The sequence below is a fragment of the Amblyomma americanum genome, chromosome 2 (genome assembly GCF_052857255.1).
Source record: "Amblyomma americanum isolate KBUSLIRL-KWMA chromosome 2, ASM5285725v1, whole genome shotgun sequence".
Classification (NCBI taxonomy): Eukaryota; Metazoa; Arthropoda; class Arachnida; order Ixodida; family Ixodidae; genus Amblyomma; species Amblyomma americanum.
This window is the reverse complement of record NC_135498.1, coordinates 154067463-154090184: the sequence shown is the minus strand read 5'-3', so window position 1 is coordinate 154090184 and position 22722 is coordinate 154067463. Positions and strand designations below refer to the sequence as shown.

Sequence of the window (22722 nt, the reverse complement as noted above, 5' to 3'; positions counted from 1 at the left end):
AAATGTGCTTCGTGTATGGAGCGCCTTTTTTATGACGTCACCACGAGTAATCAGCACCACAAATACAAAACTCAAGAAGTTATCCATCGCTGGGTGTCTTAATTTCTTTTTTGTGTTTGCTTAATGCATATGAAGTACCTGTGTTCATGCACTGAGCAAGGATGCATGCGTCGTAGTGTTCAAGCCGAGATATTATGTTAGCAGCCAGTGGAGCTGTTTCCATGCAAGACTTTACGAGTACTTTCACGCATCGGGATCATATGATGGGGTGCGACATGTCGCAGCTGTCTGCAAAGAGGTGTTGGCAGCGTATCCGTGAACGCAATCCTCTTTCTTAATGCCGTATTACAGGCTTTGTTTAAGCACTCGCCCATCTTTTTAAATGCCTGCTGTTAATGTTGCTCTGACAACGTATTGCATACTAGATGCTACGTGGGTGCAACCAGGGGCTAAAAGAGGCCAATGTTATGGTTATGGACACGGAGTCGCAAATTTATCCCTCCGTTCTCTATCGCTTATCCTAGCTTAGCTAATGCCCGTCCATTTTGCGAAGGGTGCTCAGTGTACAGTGAAATCTTTACAGTTTTTGTTCATTTCGCTAAGTGACAGGTTTACATTGCGTTGCTTCATGCATTGATTATCTAAAGCTACGTAATGAAATAAAGTCGTACTCACCACACCCATTAATGTCAGTACATCACGATCTCTTGCAGCTTTTCGGGCAGTGTCAAGGATGCAATGACGACAGGGGAACCTGCGAAGCGGGAATAAAAGGAATAAATATTAGAACAAAATAAAGAGGTTTCTTGCTAAGAATAAGATCATGTTTGAAACCAAAGACGTTTCTGTGGGGGTAAAAAATTTAACGCTTGTGAAATCTTCCTGTATAGGAATGACGTGTCATGCCACTGCCACACACGACAGACTCCTAGCTCTAAAAGAGTAACAAAACTTTCTTCATGACTACTTACTTTCAAAGGCGATCTCTAAACTGTATCAACCTGAAGCAATCATAAGATGTTTCATGAGAATTTGTTCTATCAACGAATCCGGCTGACTTTTATAAAACAAGCAACCCCGCGTATGGTCATTCTTTTGGCTGTAATTCTTGAAGAGAATGTTATGCTACATGTGACATCTTGGGTTACAGTGTCGTTTGAACAGGGAAGTCGTGGGGGGTGAATGGTCCTCTTTACAATCGAGTAAACATTCTTCTGGGAAGTCATTTCTTTTTTTGTTTTATCCGCAAGTCTGAAACTATTTTTGTTCGTTAAAAGCACATACAAACCAAACCAACCAAACCAGGCCAACCGTAAGCAGTAAGCAGGCAGGCCAGCCTGAGCTTGCCGAAATCTGTGATTATTTCTAAAATAGTGCCGCTAAGCTCACCTCGTTCAATTACTCTAAACGTTAACTCAGCTTCAAATTTATTCTTCTCAGTTGAAGTCGCATATAAAAACAAACGCTTCTTCATATGTTACATGCCTCTTCAAAATTGAATAGGAAACTGCGATGCCACATCAGCAGCGCAGCTTCGAAAATTAAACGTCATGCGCCAGAAAGACCTGCCTAGCAACCCCACCTCAGAGCATTTCTTTTCTTTCTGCAAGATGGAAAGCTAAACACGTGTCCAAACTGTCACTCATGCCGATTGTTTGTAATGAACGTTGCGGAACAAGCCAATCCTCTATCAGGCCTCTTCATGGGTATTGAGGGGGAAAGGTGCTGACACTACGTGCGCTGCAGTTGTATTGTGCCAAATGTGACGGTTCCTCCGCCTAAAAGATGCTCGCCCAAAGTCAAAGATGGTCAAGAAATGCTGGGCTGCACTTAATTTATCTCGCAATTACATCAATGTGCCAAGTGGAAACCATTAAGAAATCATTAACCTCAGTCTGTTGCTGGAAATGGGTCAAGAATTAAATCCTCAATGAAAAGCCATATCATGTTGCCCTATGTCACCCTGATATAAGGAGGCCGAGCATAAGTATATCGGCAAACCGAGATCGAAATGCCCAGCGAATTTTCATCTAGCGTTTCAAAAAGTTCAGAGCTTCCGTTATAATGCAGCGCAATGCTGGCATAAGATATGAGGGCGAATATTGTTGGGTGTACATTCACTTTTTCAGAAACGTCAGGAATTTTGACACATTAAATGAACAGGTATATTCCGGAAGGAAAATGTTGGCGCAAGATGAACGGCTTGTAGTAGGTGTTCTCTTACAGTTATTCTTTTATGATAAAAATGCGCTTTGCATGAAGTTCTTTCCTGTTTCTTACGTTATAACACTACATAGAGGCATACAAACAAGTCGCTTTCAACAAATGCGACAACCGCTTTTAATATTTTGTTGTATATGGTCTTTTGCGCGGTGGGCATATCACCGTGAAAGCAAGTTGGGCATGCAAAGACGGGTTGGAGAAGGCCCTCGTAGTCATATCGGTTTAGATGAATTATTGTTAATGTCAAAGTTACAGATTAAATTCTCTCGATTCCTCAGTTCCTTGCATGCCGAAGGCGTGCACGCAGAATAAAGATATTTATGAACCAAACTTCCAGCGTGTATTCCATGACCACTAGAGCTGGAAGCATGACGAGGAGAAAACCTCTGTAAAAATGCAGGCAGCAATTTCGCAGGCTTGAAAGCGTTGTGCATACTTGACCGACAGAACACTAATGTTTCTTGGCTTCATTGTTTTTCAAGACGACAGCTCTCTACATCACAGCTCGAGGTTCCACACACAGAAGAAATCGAATAATGTATTCAGAAATAATCCTCACCTCCGTTCGCCTCGTGAATGGTCCCTGCAACACTGCTCGCCGAATCGCGTCGACGGCGGAAACATTGTGCGGACGCGCAGAGCCACGCAAAGAGGGAGCACGGTGATGCCCTGCTCCTTGGCAAGCAGAGAGCAGGCAGCCAACAGTCCGCACGCAGCCAGCCACCCGGCCGCACTCTCTCCGGTGGTAGCACAGGACACACATATCCTGCAAAGCAATTAATGCGCTCGAGAATCTACATTCTAAATTAGGTCGCACTTCGGCACTTTTGTAAAAACTGACCCTATTAATTCAGTACAATCTCCGCTTCTCAGGTCCTACATGCAGCACCTTTTTCTGCGTTGTGCAGTACAAGCCAGCGTTGAGTATTCCTCTCTTTAGTCTAGAATATTACGGACAATACATCGCAAAAGGAAGGATATACAGAGAAGCACACCTACGAATTCACAAAATGGTCTAGTTCAGTGTGCCTTAGTGAGAAAGCAATGTGGTATGTAAATCTATCGTGACCCTAGAAGGCCGCCTGTTTGCCATTCCAACCACTTTAATTTAGAAGAAAAAATCGACAGAAAGCATAAGTTATTGAGTACAGAGCGATAATCCATGCAGAGAATTTTTCTTTGCTTACCACTTGATGACGTGCTGACATTTACAAACAAAACTTTTCAGCGTGACCAACAATTTTCAGAAGAAGGCCTTTTTGTTGAACTACTTAAACGCTTTCGTTGTATATCACGCCTTAAATTGATGCTGAGGATACATAGAAGGTGACCTACATCGATACCACGCCGCCTTCCAGTCACAAACAGGCCACTCGCATCAAAAACAGAGCTGTTTTAGAGTACAAAACTCAAAAAAGAATGTAATACAAATATCGCCGTCAACGGTCACTTTCGCAAGCAAAACACGTGCGTCGCCATCTTCTTTTTTTTTTTGCACGGATCCCAGAAGCAACGCTGCATCGGCATCCACTTCAAAACGGTGGCGACCACACATTTTGATAAACGCGTCCCGAATGTTAACCGACTCGGGGAAATAGTTCAAATCCCAATTTTACAGCCCATAAATACGTCTTTTTACAGAAAACAATATTTCTACAGCATAGTTCTTGGATTCCCTTTATCAGTGCTGGGAATCAGGTAGCACGGTTGGGCCGTAGAAGTGACGAGGTAGTCGGACACGTGGTTATGAAGACAAACATGGAAAACTTTATACAAACTATCTAGGCAGTGTACAAGTCAAGAGCAACTGAGCGTTTCTCTCAGTGAAAGGGAGCGCGTTAGCAAACGGGAGTATTGGTGAGAGGGAGCTTCTCGGCCGTACTCGGTGCCGATTTTTGTGCGATTTTCTTTGCCTGAAATCCCTATATGGAGGCCGAGTCTGCCGATGAAGGCGTGTCCTGAAAAGTAAACTGTGACACTCATCACACACTCTATAATTAGGAAACACGCCCCCATTTTGGCAGCAGCGTGGACACGTCGACATTCGTTCTGAACCTCTGGTTTCAATTCGCAGTTCCCTGCTCGTGCCGCGGCAACGATACATCGGACCACGCCATAGCACCGATCTTCAGGGAACGTGCGGTTCAAGCAAGTCGTCTACGTGAACACCACTACAAGGAAATCACCGCGGCATACGACGCTTATCTTGGTGACGTCACTTACTACAGCGCTGGAGTGGCCGGACTGCTTATAAAAGCAAGACGAAAATCCTGCGGCGCTCATTTTGGCAGCAGCGGGGACACGTCGACATTCCTTCTGAACCTCTGGTTTCAATTCGCAGGTTAGTCTTTGGAAATTATTTTTGCAATTTCGCTCGTAACCACTGTCCTTGCTGCTGCCAAATGAGTGTCCAATGAGTGTCTAGTGAAGATGAGTGACAGTGACGGTGTCTCAGAGTGTATAATTTGTGCATCTGAAATAGATGCCGGCGATATATATCTGAGTTGTAGTGAATGTAATTTCAGATATCATATAGGAAAATGCTCTGGTATGCCCGAATCTCAGTTTACTTCTATGAGAGAAACAACTAAGAAAGCATGGCGTTGCCAAACGTGCCGTGTCGGTAAGACTCGAGGTGGGCAGAAAGAAAAGCCTAAATCGGACGTTTCATCGAATACTGCAGCTGGCAAGTGTAGTGAGGAAACGGCTAATTATGCCATCGCACTTGCAGACATTCAGGCTAAACTTTCAGTCCTTCTAAGTCTAAAGGACACTGTTGACAACATTGACCAGGCCATTCAACTAATGTCTGAGAAGTATGACAAAGTCCTTGCTGACACGGCACGCCACGAAGAAGAAATTAAAGGGCTGAAAAAGAAAGTGCACAAACTTGAGCTTCAAGATCACACAGGGCTTGACTCGGTGAAAGAACAACTAAATGACCTAGAATGGCGCAACCGAAAGCTAAATCTCGAATTCCATGGAATCGAACAAACGGACCAAGAAAATTTATTGCAAAAAGTAAACGATGTGGCGAACACGCTAAAGGTACCAGCACTTGATAAAGATGACCTACTTGCTGTTCACCGCCTCCCGACGAAACCCGATAAGATTCCAGGCATCATAGTCCGCTTTGCTAGGCAAGAAACAAGAGACGTCTGGTTTGAAAAGCGAAAGGTTCTTCGTGATGCTGAAACTGCTATCTATCTTCAAGAAAACATAACCAAACAGTGCAGGGAACTACTCATGGCAACAAAAAAATGGGCAAAAGACCACAACTTCAAGTTTGTTTGGCACCGTAATGCTAAAATCTACGTCCGGCGGAAAGAGGGGGACAGCGCTTTGCGTATCAAGTCTCTGAATGACCTGCATATGATAGAATCTGCCACAGAGTAAAAGGCCCATCAGCGATGTATTCTAGTTTCCTCGCTTATGCACTATGGCTCATCACAGTTACATTTTGCCCAATGAGGCAATCAAATTCATTGGTTCTGATTTTAAATCGTCTTTCAAGGTGTTTCATGCAAATTTGCAGTCCGCCAGAAATAAGAGCACTTCTCTAGAATCCCTCTTGAGTCAAATAAATGTTCAGTTTGATGTACTCATGTTAACAGAAACATGGTATGACACTGCAGATTACCCTTTTTGCTTGCCCGAGTATGACTCTTGTACTCTCAATCGAGAGTACGGCCGAGGAGGTGGTGTTATGATGTTAATAAGAAAGGATATAAAGTATGAAGGACTACCTGTATATACACGTTCTTCAAGCGACTTTGAAGTTTTGTCTGTTCTCTCGCACCGTAAACTTTTTGTTACGATATATCGCCCACCAGCAGGCAACCTTGACACATTCTTCAACTTCCTGGAGTCCCTTTTTTCATACACAAATGACAACGACCTAAGTCTCGTTTGCGGAGGAGATTTTAACATAAACTTGCTTGAGTCGTCTAGTCCTGTTAAACACTTTAAGCTAATGCTAGAAATGTATTATATTAGAAATACGATCAGTTTGCCAACAAGAGTCAGGTTACAGTCATCTAAACTAATTGATATTTTTCTAACTAATTACCAGTCGAATGAGCTTAAATCTGGTGTCTTAGCTTACGATATTAGCGACCACCTGCCGATTATTCTATGTGTCAAATCTCCAAATAAAGAAAAATTAGCACAGCGTAAAGTTACGTTCCAACGGATTTTGCCCAACCAGCTGGAAGCATTTCGCAGGGATGTCATGAGAGTTGACTGGTCAGATGTTTTTAACAGCTCGGATGTAAATTCTGCTTATGATTGTTTCATTGAAAAGTTCATTGACATTTATATATCTTGTTTTCCTTTTGTTACTATTAATTTATCCAGAAAAATAAGAAAGCCACGGATTAATGGCGATCTAATGGCAAGAATAAAAATAAAGAACGACATGTTCCACAGGTTCATTCAGACCAAAGATATCATCCTCCTGAGAGAATTCAAGAAGTATCAGAATAAGCTAAATAAAGATATTATAAAAAGCTGAAGCATATTACCTAGGAAAGTCTTTTGGTGCAGTTAAAAATAATAGTAAATCAACATGGAGGAAACTAAATGAAGTTCTGTGCCACTCACAAAGAACTAGTCCAGTGGAAGAACTTTTGATAAATGAAATAATAGGTAATGGGGCTTCCCTAGCCGACGCATTTAATGATCACTTCGCTAGCCTCCCAACCCCTCAGCTATCTAGACATACAAAGCTCTCTAATAACCCTCCTTGCCCACACAGCTTATTTCTTACACCTACTTTAGACGAAGAAATTTCTTCTATATTCTTGAAACTCAAGAATTCACGCAGCTGTGACACTCAAGGTATGCAAATCGAGCCATTAAAATACGTTATTGATTGTATAGCACCTGTACTAACGCACATCTTCAATCTGATTTTTACTACAGGTACCTTCCCGAAACAGCTTCAAGTAGCGAAAGTGAAACCAATTTATAACAAAGGAGATCACAATGACCTTGGCAATTACCATCCCATATCAATTCTGCCAGCGTTCTCTAAAGGATTAGAAAAACTTCTTCTGGTTCGCCTTGTTTCCTTTTTAGATACATTAGACGCATTGTCGAGCGCACAGTACGGGTTTCGGAAACATCGGTCTACCCAATTAGCTCTACTTGATCAAAAGGAGTATATTTTACATAATATCGAAGCAAAAAAACTTGTGTTGGCTGTGTTCATTGTTTTCACTAAAGCTTTTTATTACCTGAACAGAACCTTACTCCTCGAAAAGTTGGAATCTTATGGCATTCGCGGAAATGCATGGGAATTAATTAAATCATACCTCTCTCATCGTTGTCAATTTGTTGAGGTCAATGGTCACCCTTCACATTTAATACAAACTCACACTGGAGTTCCTCAAGGGAGTATTCTTGGCCCCCTTTTGTTTAATCTATACTTAAATGATATTGACAGTCTTGATGATCGAGCTAAGTTTGTAATTTACGCCGATGATACTAGCATATTCTTTTCTTCCGATGAGAGCACTGAATTGTTTATGATAGCCAACTCTGTACTCGCTGAGGTAGCTGCTTGGGCACAGGAAAATGGCTTGGTAATCAGCATTCCTAAAACAAAAGCGATTGTTTTCCGTCCTAAGACACGACAGATTCCACCTAATTTAACGCTTAGTTTAAATAATACGGAGATAGAAATAGTGAGTGAATTTAAAACGTTGGGAGTGATCTTCACGGAACATATGTCCTGGGACAGACACGTCGATTACATCTCAAGTAAGCTCGCCTCGATTAACGGCATTTTGTACAGACATAGAGATTTCCTCCCTAAAAATATTTTGTTACTCCTATATAATTCCTTGTTTGTCTCTCATTTACAATATTGTAGTCTGGTCTGGGGTACTACTACCCTAACTAACATAAACAAGTTGAGTATATTACAGCGAAGGGTTCTTAGAATTATTACACGCTCTCAATACGATTGTGATATATACTCTGTAATGCAAAACCTTGGCATAATACGTTTTGAAAACATGTACAATTATCACCTGTGCCTTGGGCTTATCAGGGAAAAGAAAGCTAAATGCAATAGTTTAATAAGGTTTGCCGAATTAGCCATAAAAGGTCCATCACGCTACCCCACACGCAATCTCGAGTTTTGGAAAGTGCATTCCTTCCGGACTAATTATGGATTTCAGACACTAAAATATCGAATTCCTAATATACTAAACACATACCTAAAGGATAACATTGACATTCTTGATCTTAAGCCACATGAACTGAAATCTTTATTCCTGTAATGTTACCTTTGTGTGTCCTATATATTTTTTACTTATACTTAAGCTTTGCCTAATTCTGTTGTCATGAATGCATACATTTGTCAATGCTTTCTTTGTTATGAACTATCAACCAATGTCGCCTTTATGTTGCTGTATTACATTTGTGCGCTCCTTTTTACCATTACATTTTTCTTAGATATTAGTATCTAATCTTCCTCCCACTTAGAAGCTTGTATTCACTTTTTGTACGAGCAGTACATCCCATACTTTATTATGTAATATTATGTTTTTCATGTACGAGTAGTACATTCTATACTTTATTATGTATTATTATGTTTTTCTTCGATGAAAGATGTGTCGGGTTGTCGGCGTGTACTGCTGCTGCTTTGTAGGGGACGAGGACTTGTCAAGCTGCTATCGAAGCTTTTTGCCTCGCCTCCCCCATCTTTGATGGAAATAAATGGAATATCACGTGTTCAGCTTGAGAATAACAACTATGCCATCTAAGTCACGCAGATGCCAGAAGGTCTTCAAGTGGCGTTCACATGGCGTGCAGGTGGTCGCACGAGTGGCCTACACTTCTTCTTCATCACTGCAAGACGACAATGCCAAGGCCCAGGGCCACGCGATTAAGAGAAAACGCTCGCCGGAAACTGCTCCTTTGACGATAGATGCCGTGGTCCAGTATGATGACTGGACCAAGCTGACACCCGGGTAATTTAGGGCAGGTCAACTGCGGCCGGCCTTGGCGACTTATCTTCGTCATATAGATGAGGGTGCACTGGCAGAGCTACGCTGCCTGCGTTCAGGGGAGACTTGCTGTCACCGCTGCGGTGACTACACCGGACGAGAGTAGCCGTTTTATTCCATATTGACTGGAGGGCATCCCGGGCATAACACCATAAACAGCATGGGTGTGACGGTGACGGCAGCCTTCAGGGCTGATGCACTGCCGACTCAACCGGACTTTCATTAGAGACCCTATAAGCCTACTGCGACGTTTAAATTTTATTGCCTCATTTCAGAATCAAAAGCTTGTTGTGGAGCATGACCAGCGTGGTGGATAACGCTGCACATTACGATAGTTCACTTTCCAGAGCTCCGTACACTGCCTGCCAAAAATAATTGGTGCAAAATTGCTAAGAATGTTCACACCGCTCAGCGCTGTGCTAACTGTACGACTAGACAGGCATGAGTAAGGCACTGACAACTGTCTACCACGACACATTTTTCTCCTAAAATTTTGACTATCAAAAACAAACTGCTGGTTTCTCAAAGCACAATTCAATGCTCGGCATCACTCGACTGTACAGGTTCTCAAAAATGGAAGCTTAAAACACAGGAGCTTAGTTGTCGCAAATGTAGTAAACAGGAATCAAATTAAAAACACTTCGCTGTTGGACGCATATATTCGTCGTCCTACACGCACTCTATCATGCTTTTGCTTCACTGCTAAAAGCGAAGTCATGTATTTCGCAAATAGCTACGGTGCTGACGGATGTATAAAAAAATTGCACAAATTATTCAGCACAACAAAACTCCTAAAAAAACGCGTGTAAAGGTTGCAACGGCACATACGGGATGATTTAACATTAATAGATTTTTATTTTATAACCTTTATAGATACGTAGGTGTGGTCTGTTGAGCTATATTGTACAGCCAGCGGAACAATATTGTTACGAGGTGGCAAGCCAAGGAACAGGGCGGCATGATGACAGATGAAAATATGACTTAACGGTTGCGGGCCTGGCGCGAGCGCTCCGTCCCGCGCCACTTCCCTCTTCGTCTTCGTAACATTATCCGGGGCCACCGAGCAATCGAGTGCTTGCATTCCGACTGGTGAGCTGACGATGAGCATGATCAGAAAAGAGACAATAGGATGAAAGGCTTGCCACCAAGATGAACGATATGATCTGATGAACGGCTGCTCCCGGAGCTTCAGGTCCACCGGTCGGTCGCCCAGAGCCGAAGGTCAAGGGTCATTAACTCGCCGGACAGCTTGGGCGGGGGTGCCGTCTTGGTTTGTGTCGGGTCATAGTATGTCTGGTTCTGGTCATCGTGTCTTCTGGTCGGGGCTGGGGATGGGGCGGGGGGAAAGCGGCTGGCCGGTTCTGGTTAGGTCGAGCTGGGGTGAGCCGGGCGGCGGAGTCCAGGTTCCCTCGGCCGACGACGAAGGCGAGCAGAAGGCGGCAATGCTCAAGGGACCAGGATGACGATGTGTTACCCAGTACCTCACAACAAATGTTACAAGGTGGCAAGCCAAGGAACACGGCAACACGATGACAGATGAAAATATGATTTAATGGTTGCGGGCCTAGCGCGAGCGCTCCGTCCTGCGCCACTGCCCTCTTCTTCGTCTTCGTAGCAATATTAGCACGTATGCTATTTATGCAGGTAAGTTGCCTTGGATCATAGATGAAGTCCGAAGAACTAGGTACCGCAGCGGTCAGCAAGAACGGCCGTGGAGAGAACACGAGCCGCGCACTTCTTGCAAAACTTCTTCCAAAATATTCGTTGCCCTCTTCAGCGCTGGCGACATTAGCACCCCCCTTCGGGAAGCATGGACCCGATGCTAAAGAGGACTTGCCTGGACTCAAGGTCAGTGCTTCCTAGCGTGGTAAGGTCTGAGGCGGACCACGTGGACCACCGCGGAGCGATTGCGTCGTCTCGGGAGGGACAACCTCATAGAAGAGCTCGCCGACACGATGAAGGACTTTATAGGGAGCGAAATAACGGCTCAGGAGTTTTCGCTCAGTCAACGGCGTCGGATCGTCTAGCAAACCCAGACAAGGTCGCCTGCCAGAAATTCAGCGCCATCCCGGTCTTCCTGTTCCCTGATACGAACCCGGGCGAGCTTGCGAGCATCTGCAGCGTGTTGGAGAAAAGCGGCTACGTCGTCACTTACGTGGCCCTCTAAATGGAGAAGCATGCTGTCGAGCGTTGTTTACCGTGCGTCCTTAAACTAGAGGAAATGGTGTCATGTTGGTTGTTTCCTGGAGGGCGGTATTGTACGCGAACGTGAAATAGGGTAAGACGTCGTCCCATGTTCTATGTTCTGCGTCCACGTACATCGACAGTATGTCAGCAAGTGTCTTGTTGATGGTAGGCGATCGTCTTGCGGTGCTGTGTGTGACTCAGAAAAAGAATATGCTGCATTACTTAAGCTGAGGAGGCAGGCCCTCGGTCTGTAATCAGAGCCTGTGGTGCGCCATGCCGCAAGACACTTTGATGAACGAAGAACTTGGGGATCTCAATGGCAGTGCCGCTGGGGAGAGCTGCCGTTTCTGCGTAGCGCGTCAGGTAGTCAGTAGCTACTATGATTATCTATTTGCACAGCTTCATGCTGGAAACGGTCCGATAAAGTTCATACCAATCTGCTGAATGAACTGTACGGGGGTGGAATGGGCTTGAGAATACCCGGCAAGTTCGTACATAATGCGTCACTGCGGCAGATAGACCAGGCCAGTAGTACCTTTCTTGAATTCTGGCGAGGGCTCAAGTGACTCCGAAGTGGCCAGAAGAAGATTCGTCATGACGGGCGTGCAAAATTTTGTCGCGCAAGCTTGCTGGCGCGACAACTAAGGGACGGCGAGTGCGCAAGGCAAAATTCTTCGTGAGGCAGAGAGATAACAAAGCGCGTCTGAAAGCCTTAGGAAGCGTGGCGCGTGCACCTTGAAGGAAGTCAAGTACGGCTCGCATATCCGGGTCAGCGCGCTGTTGGTTGGCGAAGTCGACGGGACAGAGGACGTTCACAAAGGCGGCGTCGTCAGCAGGGGCTTCCCAAGGAACTGGGCACACGGGATCAAGGGAAAGGCAGTCGGCGTCTAAATGTTGACGGCTCAACTTGTACGTCACAGTAATATCATGTTCGTGAATGCGTAGGCTTCATCTTTCGAGGCGCGCTGAGGGATCCCGGAGGCTGGCTAGCCAGCAAAGCGCGTGATGGTCGGTCAAGGCTTCGAAAGGTCTACCGTACAGGTGCGGAGGAAACTTCGAAATTGCCCATATTATGGCGAGGGACTCTTTTCTTTGGCAGAGTAGTTGGCCTCCGTCTTGGACAAAGCCCAACTTGTGTGGGCGATCACACGTTGTTGTCCCTTCTGCATCTGAACCAGAACAGCGCCCAAACAAACTCTGCTCGCATCGGTGTGCACCTCTGTGCCGGCATTTCCTTCAAAATCCGCGAGAACGGGCGGTGTCCGAATGTGACGTTGGAGTTCCTGAAAATATGTAGTGGCTTTCTAGTTGGTTCCTGAAATTCTGCTCCCGCGGGATCCGCAGGTGAACGGCACATCAGACTAGGTCAAGAGGGTAAGGGGGGGGGGGCAGCGATTTTTGAGAAGTTTAAAATGAATCGGCGGTAATATACACGTAAGCCGAGGAAGCGGCCAACTTCTCTCAGGTCACGAGGCACCGGGAAATTTTCAATGGCAACGGTTTTCTCTGGTTACGGAAGGAAGCCGTCCCGGCTGACTATGTGGCCTAAGAACTTCTGCTCCTCGTAAGCAAAATGACATTTTTCGGCCAGAGGACATTATAGCCTGCAAGACCGCGTCGAGGCGACGAAGGTGCTTCATTAAATATGGGGTGAAGACAATCATGTCGTCCAGGTGCACAAGATAAGTGTTCCATTTCTGATCGGCAAGAACGGTGTCCATGAGCCGCTGAAAACTCGCTGGTGTTGAACAAAGACTGAAAGGTATGACCTGGAACCCGTATAATCAGTCTGGTGTGATGAAAGCTGTCTTCTCGCGGTTCCTCACTTCGACCTCTATTTGCAGTACCCCGGCTTCAGGTCCATGGGATACAAATATTTGGCGTCGCAGAGTCGCTCCAAGGCGTCATCGATTCTTCGCAGAGGATAAACATCTTTTTTGTGATGTTGCTGAGGCGTCGGTAGTCGGCGCAAAACCGCAATGTCCCATCTTTTTCCTTCACAAGCACCACAGGGGCTGCCCACGGGCTGCGAGATGGGCGGCCGACGCCGGTATGGAGCAATATCTGAAATTGAGCCCTGATAGCGTGCGTTCCTTAGGGGAAATACGACAGGGCGACCAACGAAGGGAACGGATAGTGTCATCTGTAATAATGCGGTGCCTTGCAAGATGTGTGCGTCTGAAGAGAGCCGACGACGCAAAGTAGCTACGGTAGCGGTGGAGCAGGGTCCGGAGTAGTTCTTGATGGTGGTGAGACGGGTCCGCCGGATTGACGTCGCATTTCAGGGCAGTAGGGGCATAGAATGCAGTTGACGGCGCGCTGGATGAACTATGCGCGCACGTTGTTTCCTTTATGGCTTTAAGGCACGCCACAGTCGTCCTTTATTCAAGTGTTGGTGTTCGTTGCTGAAGTTGGTAAGCAGGACATCAACCTTCCAATCCGCGAGATCAACTGCCGGGCAACATCAATGCCTGTTTTCAGAAGCAAAACCTGCTTGCTCTCGACGACACCTTCTGTTGCTTGGAGTGTCATTTTATTGATGGTCACCATGACACTAGAAGAGGGTGGCACTGTCACGTGCTTGTCAAGAATGTGTAGTGCAGCTGGTAGTGTGCTGTTGGTTCGGAGGGCATTCCCAGCCAAAAGCTTGACAGACTTCTCCTGCAGGTCGATGATTGCGCCGTGTTCCGTTAGGAAGGCCATGCCGAGGATGACCTCACGGGAGCGCTCGGGTAGCACGAAGAACGTTGCCAGGAAGGTTTTCACTTGTACTGTGACTCGCGGTGGGCACATACCCGTGGGGTGAATTAAATCGCCTCCGGCGGTACGTATCTGCGTGACGCCTTAACTGGTAGTCTCCTTCTGGAGCGCCGCGGTAGACTGCCCACTAAGCACGGAATAGTCGGCGCCAGCATCTGCAAGGATGGTAACGTCGATTCCGTCCACTGAAATCTGTAGGTTCGCAGTGGGTGGCGTTGTGTTTCGGCAATGTCGAGGTGTTCGGTCGAGGCTTTAGTGCGTCAAAGGGGTGCGTCGGCAATTGGCGTCGCGCTGACGGCGGGCATCGTCGAGTCGTCGTGGCGTGTAGTCGACCGGTTGTTGAGTCGTATGGAGCTCCGTGTTGCCTGGCAGGAGCGGAAACATAAGTGTCCTGTGGCGTTCTAGGACCTTAGAGTTTGCGTCGTAGAGCAGACTAGCAGCCTGAGGCTGCTGCGTGTAGTTTCCACTACGGGGACTTTGGGATTGGTTCCGCGCTGCCCAGGAGAGCTGTATTGACAAGCCGATGGGGATCGGTAGAAGCGGCTCAGGCCCGGATCGGCCTGCGCAATGTAATCCGCGATCTCCCGCGGCCTCTGAACAGGTAGCGGACGGCGTGTATGGAAAGGAATCTTCGAAAACTCAGTTACTTCTACCGGAAGCGGCGACACATGTGCCCAGCGACGCCACAATGAGAACACAACGGCAGGCAGTCTGTGGTTTGCCAGACGTCAGTTCGTCGAAGCCTCGCGCGCTGCACGACGTTCGGCCTAGAAGGTGAAACAGGAACGGCTGTTAGGGGTGGCTCGTAGCACCGGGTTTGCGGTGCACGTAACGGCTTGCGACGGGGGCATAACTTAAGGTCTCGGAAAGCGGACTGGTTGGGACGAGTGGCGAGACGCTCAGTGCCTCCTGCAGTAATCGACGTACGACGCCAGAAAACGTGGTGACCTGTGGCAGCGCAGCGCTCAGCAGGTACTTCGCCACCTCTTCCTTCACTATGGCCCAGATAAACTCGCGCAGCGATTCTGCGTAAGGGGTCGTAGTTCCCTCAGCATTAGAGCCGATCATTGATACAGCGGTGCGCTGGTACTGCCGGGCTCGCATGTCAATGAACTTTTCTATTGTGGCAGCCTCACTGACGAAGTCTGCTACGGTCGCCGGAGGACTTCGCACTAGGCCAGCAAACAGCTGCTTCTTGACACCCCTCATCAAGAAACGCACTTTCTTATCTTCCGACATGCTCGTGTTCGCGCGACGGAAAAGCCGTCTACTCTCCTCAACGTACACTGTCACGCTTTCGTTGGGATGCTGGATGCGGCTCTGGAGAAGTAGTTCGGCCTTCTCCTAACGAAATGTACTAGAAAAAGTGCGAAGTAATTCAGTCTTGAATGTGTCCCATGTGCGGAGGCCGGATTCACGATTCTCAAACCATGTCCTCGCCGAGTCTTCGAGCTCGAAGTACACATGGCGCAGCTTATTGTCAGTGTCCCGCGCACTGAAAACGGCCGCTCGGTCGATCCGTCGAACTGCTCCAGCCAGGCCTCTGCACATTCATGTGGAAAGCCGTGAAAACGAGGCGGTTCCCGCGCGTGGGGAAGCAGAACTGGCGCTGTTGATGTTGGTGGATTCATTGTGTCCACGCCGACGCTTCTTGTTACCTTGCGGTCAAGGAGAGTCGAATTCGGGAGTCTTGCGGATGGGTCAAGGACGAAGCCCGAAGAATTACGCACCGCAGCAGTCAGCAAGAACGGCCGAGGAGAGAACACGAGCCCAGAACGTCTTCCTCTGAAATCATTTCTGCCCTCTTCAGCGCTTGCGGAAACATGTACCTTGTGTGGATCAAGAATTAGATTTCTAAATTAAAGGAACTGATAAGCTTTTTTTGTTATTTTACGGGGCAAGGTTATATGCGAAACTGATGGCAGTCAACATCGAAGGTGAGTCCTGTTTTTATATTTTCCTCATATTCAATAAGGTTGAAAATATCGCATGTCAGAAATACGCAGTCGAAAGCTAGGATGGTAGATGTGTATGCCAGTTGGGGAGATACCAGGAGACACAGGCCAAAGGAAGTCGTCACCTCCTTCTGTCCTGTGTCTGTTGCGGTTTACAGCATTCGAAAGTTTGTTGAGATGGATTTCCCACATTACTTCATAAAAGAGTGGCGTCCATGCGCGGGGTTTCATAGCGGAACTCAGTTTAACTTTTTGTACATTATCAAATACACCAGCTGCGCTTACATTTTATGCATAAGACGTGCGGCAGACGCCATTTCATAAATATACAATGCACAAAAGGCAACTGAACAAGCTTTGAAATTCTTAATATGACTTTCATTATTTTGCACACATCGCCAATTAAGACAATTTAAAATCACAACCCGCCTTCGATCTGAACAGCCGTCATTTTCACAAAATTATCTTAGCCCCTAAAACAAAAATAGGTTTATTCGTTATTTTAATTTAATTAGTCGCCTAGATATTGATCCATTTGAGGTACATAATGTCCGCCTACCTGCGCGCGCGAGAGAGAAGCTCTTTAATCGAAAAACAGAATTCAGCCGGCGAATAAATTCGCTGACTTTCTGTTCTGCGTGGGGAAGGGATTAAGAGACAGAAAGATGAAATGAGAGAGGTGTAGGATAGAGATGACAAGAATCTCATTAACTGCCTTGCTAAATGTTACATTTTATTTTCCATGCATTCCTATATTCTGACCTAAATTATTATTCCTTTCTTTCACCCCCCCTTTTTTTAACGTCCAAAGTCTTATCTCTCTTCATTTCATGCCCTTATTGTTGCACTCCCGCGTGCTTTTCTTTTGAATTTATTGAATACAGATCAAAAGCAACCTCTGCCTCCCGTTTCTTGGCCGATCCCCCCGTGTGGATATGTGCCATCTTTTTAAACGCTGACAACGACAACAACGTGGCAGTTTGAGCACGGCGGGACACGGCGCTCGTGTCTCGTCGTTTCTCTCCTTGTGTCATCGTCCTTGGTGTGCTGTTCAATCATGCTAAAGAACAAAACATTCAGTGCATAGGGAAGGCGTAGTGAGAGTGTTTATCGGAGACATTAGAGTTTTTCTAGAAAACCAATATCATTTAAATAAACAAAAAGTTCACAGCGCGTCTCTGTTGCCTATGGCAGGCCAAAGATCTTAATACACAGTCGAGTTAGAGCTACTTTAGACAGTGATTCTATTAGATGTTCATAATGAGTACGCCCCTCAGCATACGCTAGGTATTCTAACAAAATATGCGCCATTGCTTCTAATACGCCCCATTTTTCGCAACACGGACTGTGCGCTTCACCTAAACGAAACTTTAGGGTGGTCGAAACTGGAGCGTTTAGACGAAATCGATTATAGAGCTTCCAGATGGCGAGGAACTCTGCGTGATAGTCTTGATCAGAATTGTGAGTCGCTGGAGTGCATAAATTAGTCACGATGTGTCGGCAAGCTCCACAGCCAGTTTTTTTCCTTCGTGGACGCTTTCGTTAGCTAGTTGCGAAGCCTCAGACCTCGTGAAGTAAATTAACTTGTAATTCCGGCGTTGATGACCTCTGCGGGCTGCTTCATGCGTTTTTTTCTTTGACTGTGATTCCACAGTGAGCGGTGGTCTGGTGGCGCTAGCAACTAGGGTCAAAAGAAACTTGCTGGTGAGAACTTTTCTGCATTAAGTTGGGCATACATTGCAGCGCTCTTTTGGATTCACTGAAAACAACCCAACGGCCAGTGCTTCGGCGCGAGGTGTAGGAGGAAGCTTCTTTAATGCCGTGCAGCTCTGCTGGCGTTAACGATGCCTTCCGCTGCAGGCAATCGAAAAACGTTACACCTGTCGAAGGCAAAAAGAGACCACTAGAGGAAGACTCTTGTAAACTGCAACCATCTGTGAAGATGTGGATGTGTACAAAGTAATTCTTAGCAAAAAAATTCAGAGCAGCTTGAAGTAGCGCCGCTGGTGGCATTTGTAGCTTCGTATTTACAACTGGTATGTGCTGGTTTGTCTTGAGAGCGAAGAGTTTCAAGGGTGGAAAGGATGCAAGCGTTTCTTTGGCTGGGTAATATTACTTAGTTAGAGCAGTTTCACCGCTTGGCCAAAACCAGAGTTACTCTATGGTTAAAGGCGCAAAACACGATCAGACTCAAGGGAGGTAGGCGGGATCGAGCGCTTGTGCTAGAAATGCAGTTGAAAAGAACGTCCTGTTGTGCTAGTTGGTAACTTCATTTTTCGTCACTGGCGCAAAACACACAGACACAAGGAAGGTAGACGGGACTGAACGCCTGCACTAGAAATATAAATTAAAACATAAGCAGATACGAACCAGCCCAACAGGACTTTCTTTTAGACTACATTTCTAATACACGCGCTCAATACCGTATACATTCCTTGTGTCTGTGTGTGTGTGGCGTCTGTTACTAATAATGAACAGTTATCAACTAGTCCAGCAGGGTGCTCTTTTAAACCAGAATTGCTGTTAGTTACGTGAACCCACTGCAGGAGGTTTTTTTTTTTTTCGAGCACATGCGTGACATTTGGTCGCATTGTTTCCTGAGATGCAATGACGTCGAGCGGGGGGGGGGGGGGGGGCATCCTGCTTCAGCTACGGTCCTGAATGCCGATGAACCCTTTGGGAGGCCAAGACAGATTCGCAGGCAGTTGTTCCGCGCGGCCTCCAGTGAATTTTTACTTGATGACGATAGTCTTTAGAGAATTAGCAAGAAGTTAGTGAATATTCCTTCAACATAGCCTTTTTCAAAAAGAACCCTGGAGCGGTGGTAGGAGCACAATTGTGTCCCCGCCCTTAATTTGAAAATATGGGGTGCTGAGGCAAGTATTTCGCGTAGCATTTTAATCTCGCAAGACCAAGAGAGATTTCTTTCTAATACAATGCCCGGGAATCGTTGGTATCGCACATAAGGTAATGCCCATCCACCTAAAAAAGCGAGTATTTGATCATTTTTCTTGTGAAAGTCATCACAACACTTTTTTCTGGCGAGATTTGCCAACCTCGAGGAGCCAAATACATGGAACTGTGTCAATAACACCCTGGAGACGTCTATAGGTGACGTGGCGCAAATTTGGCTTGCTCGAGATGCAGATGTCATCATCATAAATCATAATGCGTACTGCTCGGGATAGGTTTCAGGTCACGTGTAGCAGAAGTGATGTTGAACACGCGAGGGATGAGTACGGTCCCCTGAGATACAACCTTCTCTACTGCGTGGAACAATGATAGAACATTTTGAGTACTCATGAAAATTTGCTGTTTTAAATAGTTTCCAACCTACTTGTACAATTTCCCCCCGAGATCAATACTGGCCAAGGCTGCGTGTATTGTATGAGTCAAAAGCAGCCTTGATGTCAATAAAGACAACTCTCGAGATGGGCCAAGTATGTCGCATTGCATGGCATCGAGCCTGAATTCAGTTGAGGCTGTGCTTTTAGAAGTCATGATTACTGCTGAGATGTGTGGTGCCCCTTTGGAGTGTAAGATTCTGGCGCTAACAGTTCAATAGCTAGGAGTGCTTCTACTTCTGAGACACTTCCTGACGGGGGGCTTGCGCACACTTTAACCTTTACGGCTGCAGATAGCATAGGGATCAACAATACTCAGATGTCTTCTCCGGCGTTCTCAAATTCCCGCGTTTCGAAGGATTTCCTGTCGCGTTGAAATGCCTTAGTCTGTGGGCGATAGTATCCATTTTTCGGGGCTTGTGTCGAATGCTCCGATAGCTTTGACGTAGGCGATGTAGCCGCGGGCTTGGCATGCTTCTTCATTGGTACTGCCGCATATGTGTTTCATGCTCTCTAGCCTCGTTAGTTTTATGCATCTTGGTTAAGGTCTGGCGTGTTCGTGAAAACCACCTCAGGGGTAAGAGATGGTTCATATCGCTTGGGGGGTTTCCCTTGAACTTTCACTTAAACTTGCTCCATAGCGTGTGCAAGTGTAGCAGCTTTCTTCTTAAGGCTCCCTCCGTATGAAGCATACTGTGGGCCATTGCAGTTCGCGCACTTACGTTGCGATTACGATGTGCATTCCTTCTGCGAATAAGGGCCAGCAAAGACTTTGCAGCGAACAGAGCCCGTGCAATGCCTCGGGATATGGCGATGCCTCTAAAATCTGTAGCATTGTGCTGCTACCCCAAAATATTCAGTTAAAGGTTAATTGCAGAATTTAAGTGTAACCCTTTTAGGCAGTAGTGAATCCTTGGCGAATTCCCAGATGATAGATCTACAACGTACCTCTCTGACCTTGTTGCCGTCTTCAGGAACGTGAGCAGTGAACCTCCTTGCTGAGGCGACGCCTTGGTCGCTATGGTACTCATAAAGGTCTTTGTTTGAGCACGTGACCAGGAAATCTCGAATTTTTCCATAAGTGGCTATGTATGAGCAAGGAACGCGGGCCTCCACAGCAACTTCAGCCAGTTTAGTGAGCAATTTTTGCTCTCAAAACAGGTATCAGGAGCTGCACGCTCTGAATCATGACTCCACGTCGCGTACAGGTAGATCCCGTCATTTTCTTGAAAAGTTTACGAACTAATACGCATGCAAAGCAAGCAGTGCGATTCCAGATATTTTATGCGGAACAGAAAAGCGCAGTAACTTCCTCACTTTCCGGTGTGCACCTGAACTGTGCCGAAGTTAGAGCGAGTGTGGACGGGTGCAAAGAGCAAGAGGTGCCGTAGATAAGGGCTTGAAAAAGATTTAGATTAGTTGGCAGTCTTTAAGTAGCAGTGACATCCCATTGAGCACGGACATCGTTTTTGCCACCAAGAGTAGCTGTCACAAAGCGACATTCCATTCTATGAACTGCCGTGCCCCATGTGTAACCACCACTCATGTTTTTGCCCTAGTTCACTGTCAATTACTTAAGCCTGCACCTGACAACACATGTTCACAAATCCGCACTTTTAAAGCACTCTGGATGTGTGTATACAATATGCAAACAGCTGTGCACATTGTACAACAGATGTGAGGCAGACGGTGGCAGAGAAGACGTGACATGTTTGCAGCATAATGAGATCCAGATTGCCCATTGTGCTAATCTACTTAGAATCCCAGCGCAATTCCTTTGCTAACAACACTTTTCTATGCCTTTTAGATTCAGTAAGGTTCCCTGAGGTTGAACACTAGCCATATTAGTTTGCTGCGAAGGCGGTAATCATGAACTCAAGGGAAAGCACCACCTGTAGGAAGTTCTACAAGGTGCCACGCCGCATTGCCGGAATATGTGAACGCAGGGCATTGAATAAAACCCGCAGAACGTCGGATATACCTAATTTTTGAGCTGCTCAATTCGCGCCACGCACTGACTCACAGCGTCGGCGAAAGATGTGGACTGGGACACACTGTTGGCATCTGTAGCTGATTTTCTCGTCGCTCGTGAGGCATTGAGAGTCCTCCCTACTGTCGAATCTGGTGAGTAGATTCTAAACTAAACTATTCTTGAAGAAAAATACTGTTCCAGAACTGGGTCCCTCGGAAGTTGGCCTGCAAAGCGGGAGATCTTTGAGTGATATGTTGCCAATAAAAAGGCAGCATAAAGTGCTGCTGCTGCTGCTTCTGCTGCCGCTGCCGCCGCCGCCGCCGTCGCTGCTGCTGCTGCTGCTGCAGAAAAAAAGAAAAGGAAAGTGCACGGGCCCGCCTCCTGGCTACACAATATTTCAGGAATTTGCTGCCTCGGCTCTTACATCATCTCCCGAATATCAGCATCTTCTGCATCCTTGGAGTAGCAAAGACTGGCGCTCACGCAGACTAGAGGTCTCTTTCACGCGCTTGCGTTGCCGGGTTCCCCTTCTAAATTTCTACCTTCACAGATCTGGCCTGGCAGCTTCCCCACTGTGCCCTTTTTGTGCCGAACCTGAGACAATAGATCACTTCCTGCTGTTCTGCTGCCGCTTTTCTCATTTGAGGGAGCGTCTTTTGCAAATTCTATTTCATCAACTGGGCTTGCCTGTGTCTTCCGCGGTTGTTCTTTCCATTGGCGCTTCTTTGCTTGGACGAAGCGACAGGAGTGTGCGCTCTGCTGTGCAAAATTTTCTTCAAGAAACGCAGCGACTCCCATTCTAATTTCTTTTTCCCGCTCTATGTCAGTACGACATTGCAACATTACAGGCATTGTGTACTATTATGCACATTAAGGAATTGTCCCGTCTTCGATCTCCAAGTTAACTGGACCCCTTTCCTTCCCTCTTCCAATCTATCAGACTACATACTATTGCCACTGCTTTTCCCGTCAAAACTTTCCTGTATCCAGTAATTAACCGCCTGTGTCTTGGCCTTCCTTCCTTCCTTCCTTCCTTCCTTCCTTCCTTCCTTCCTTCCTTCCTTCCTTCCTTCCTTCCTTCCTTCCTTCCTTCCTTCCTTCCTTCCTTCCTTCCTTCCTTCCTTCCTTCCTTCCTTCCTTCTTTCTTTCTTTCTTTCTTTCTTTCTTTCTTTCTTTCTTTCTTTCTTTCTTTCTTTCTTTCTTTCTTTCTTTCTTTCTTTCTTTCTTTCTTTCTTTCTTTCTTCCTTGCTCAAGCCGAGCCACGC

At 46.3% G+C, this 22722-nt stretch overlaps 1 protein-coding gene across 1 annotated transcript in view; it reads right to left on the bottom strand.

The window, feature by feature from the left end:
* LOC144121914 (protein O-mannosyl-transferase TMTC1-like) overlaps positions 1–22722 on the bottom strand; it is a 235291-nt gene that overhangs the window by 89579 nt on the left and 122990 nt on the right. Inside the window, exons 4-5 of the mRNA XM_077655353.1 lie at positions 2783–2989; positions 676–754 (exon numbers count right to left, since the gene is read on the bottom strand). Of these exons, the coding sequence (XP_077511479.1) occupies positions 676–754; positions 2783–2989 (286 nt within the window). The remainder of the gene's footprint in view (positions 1–675; positions 755–2782; positions 2990–22722) is intronic.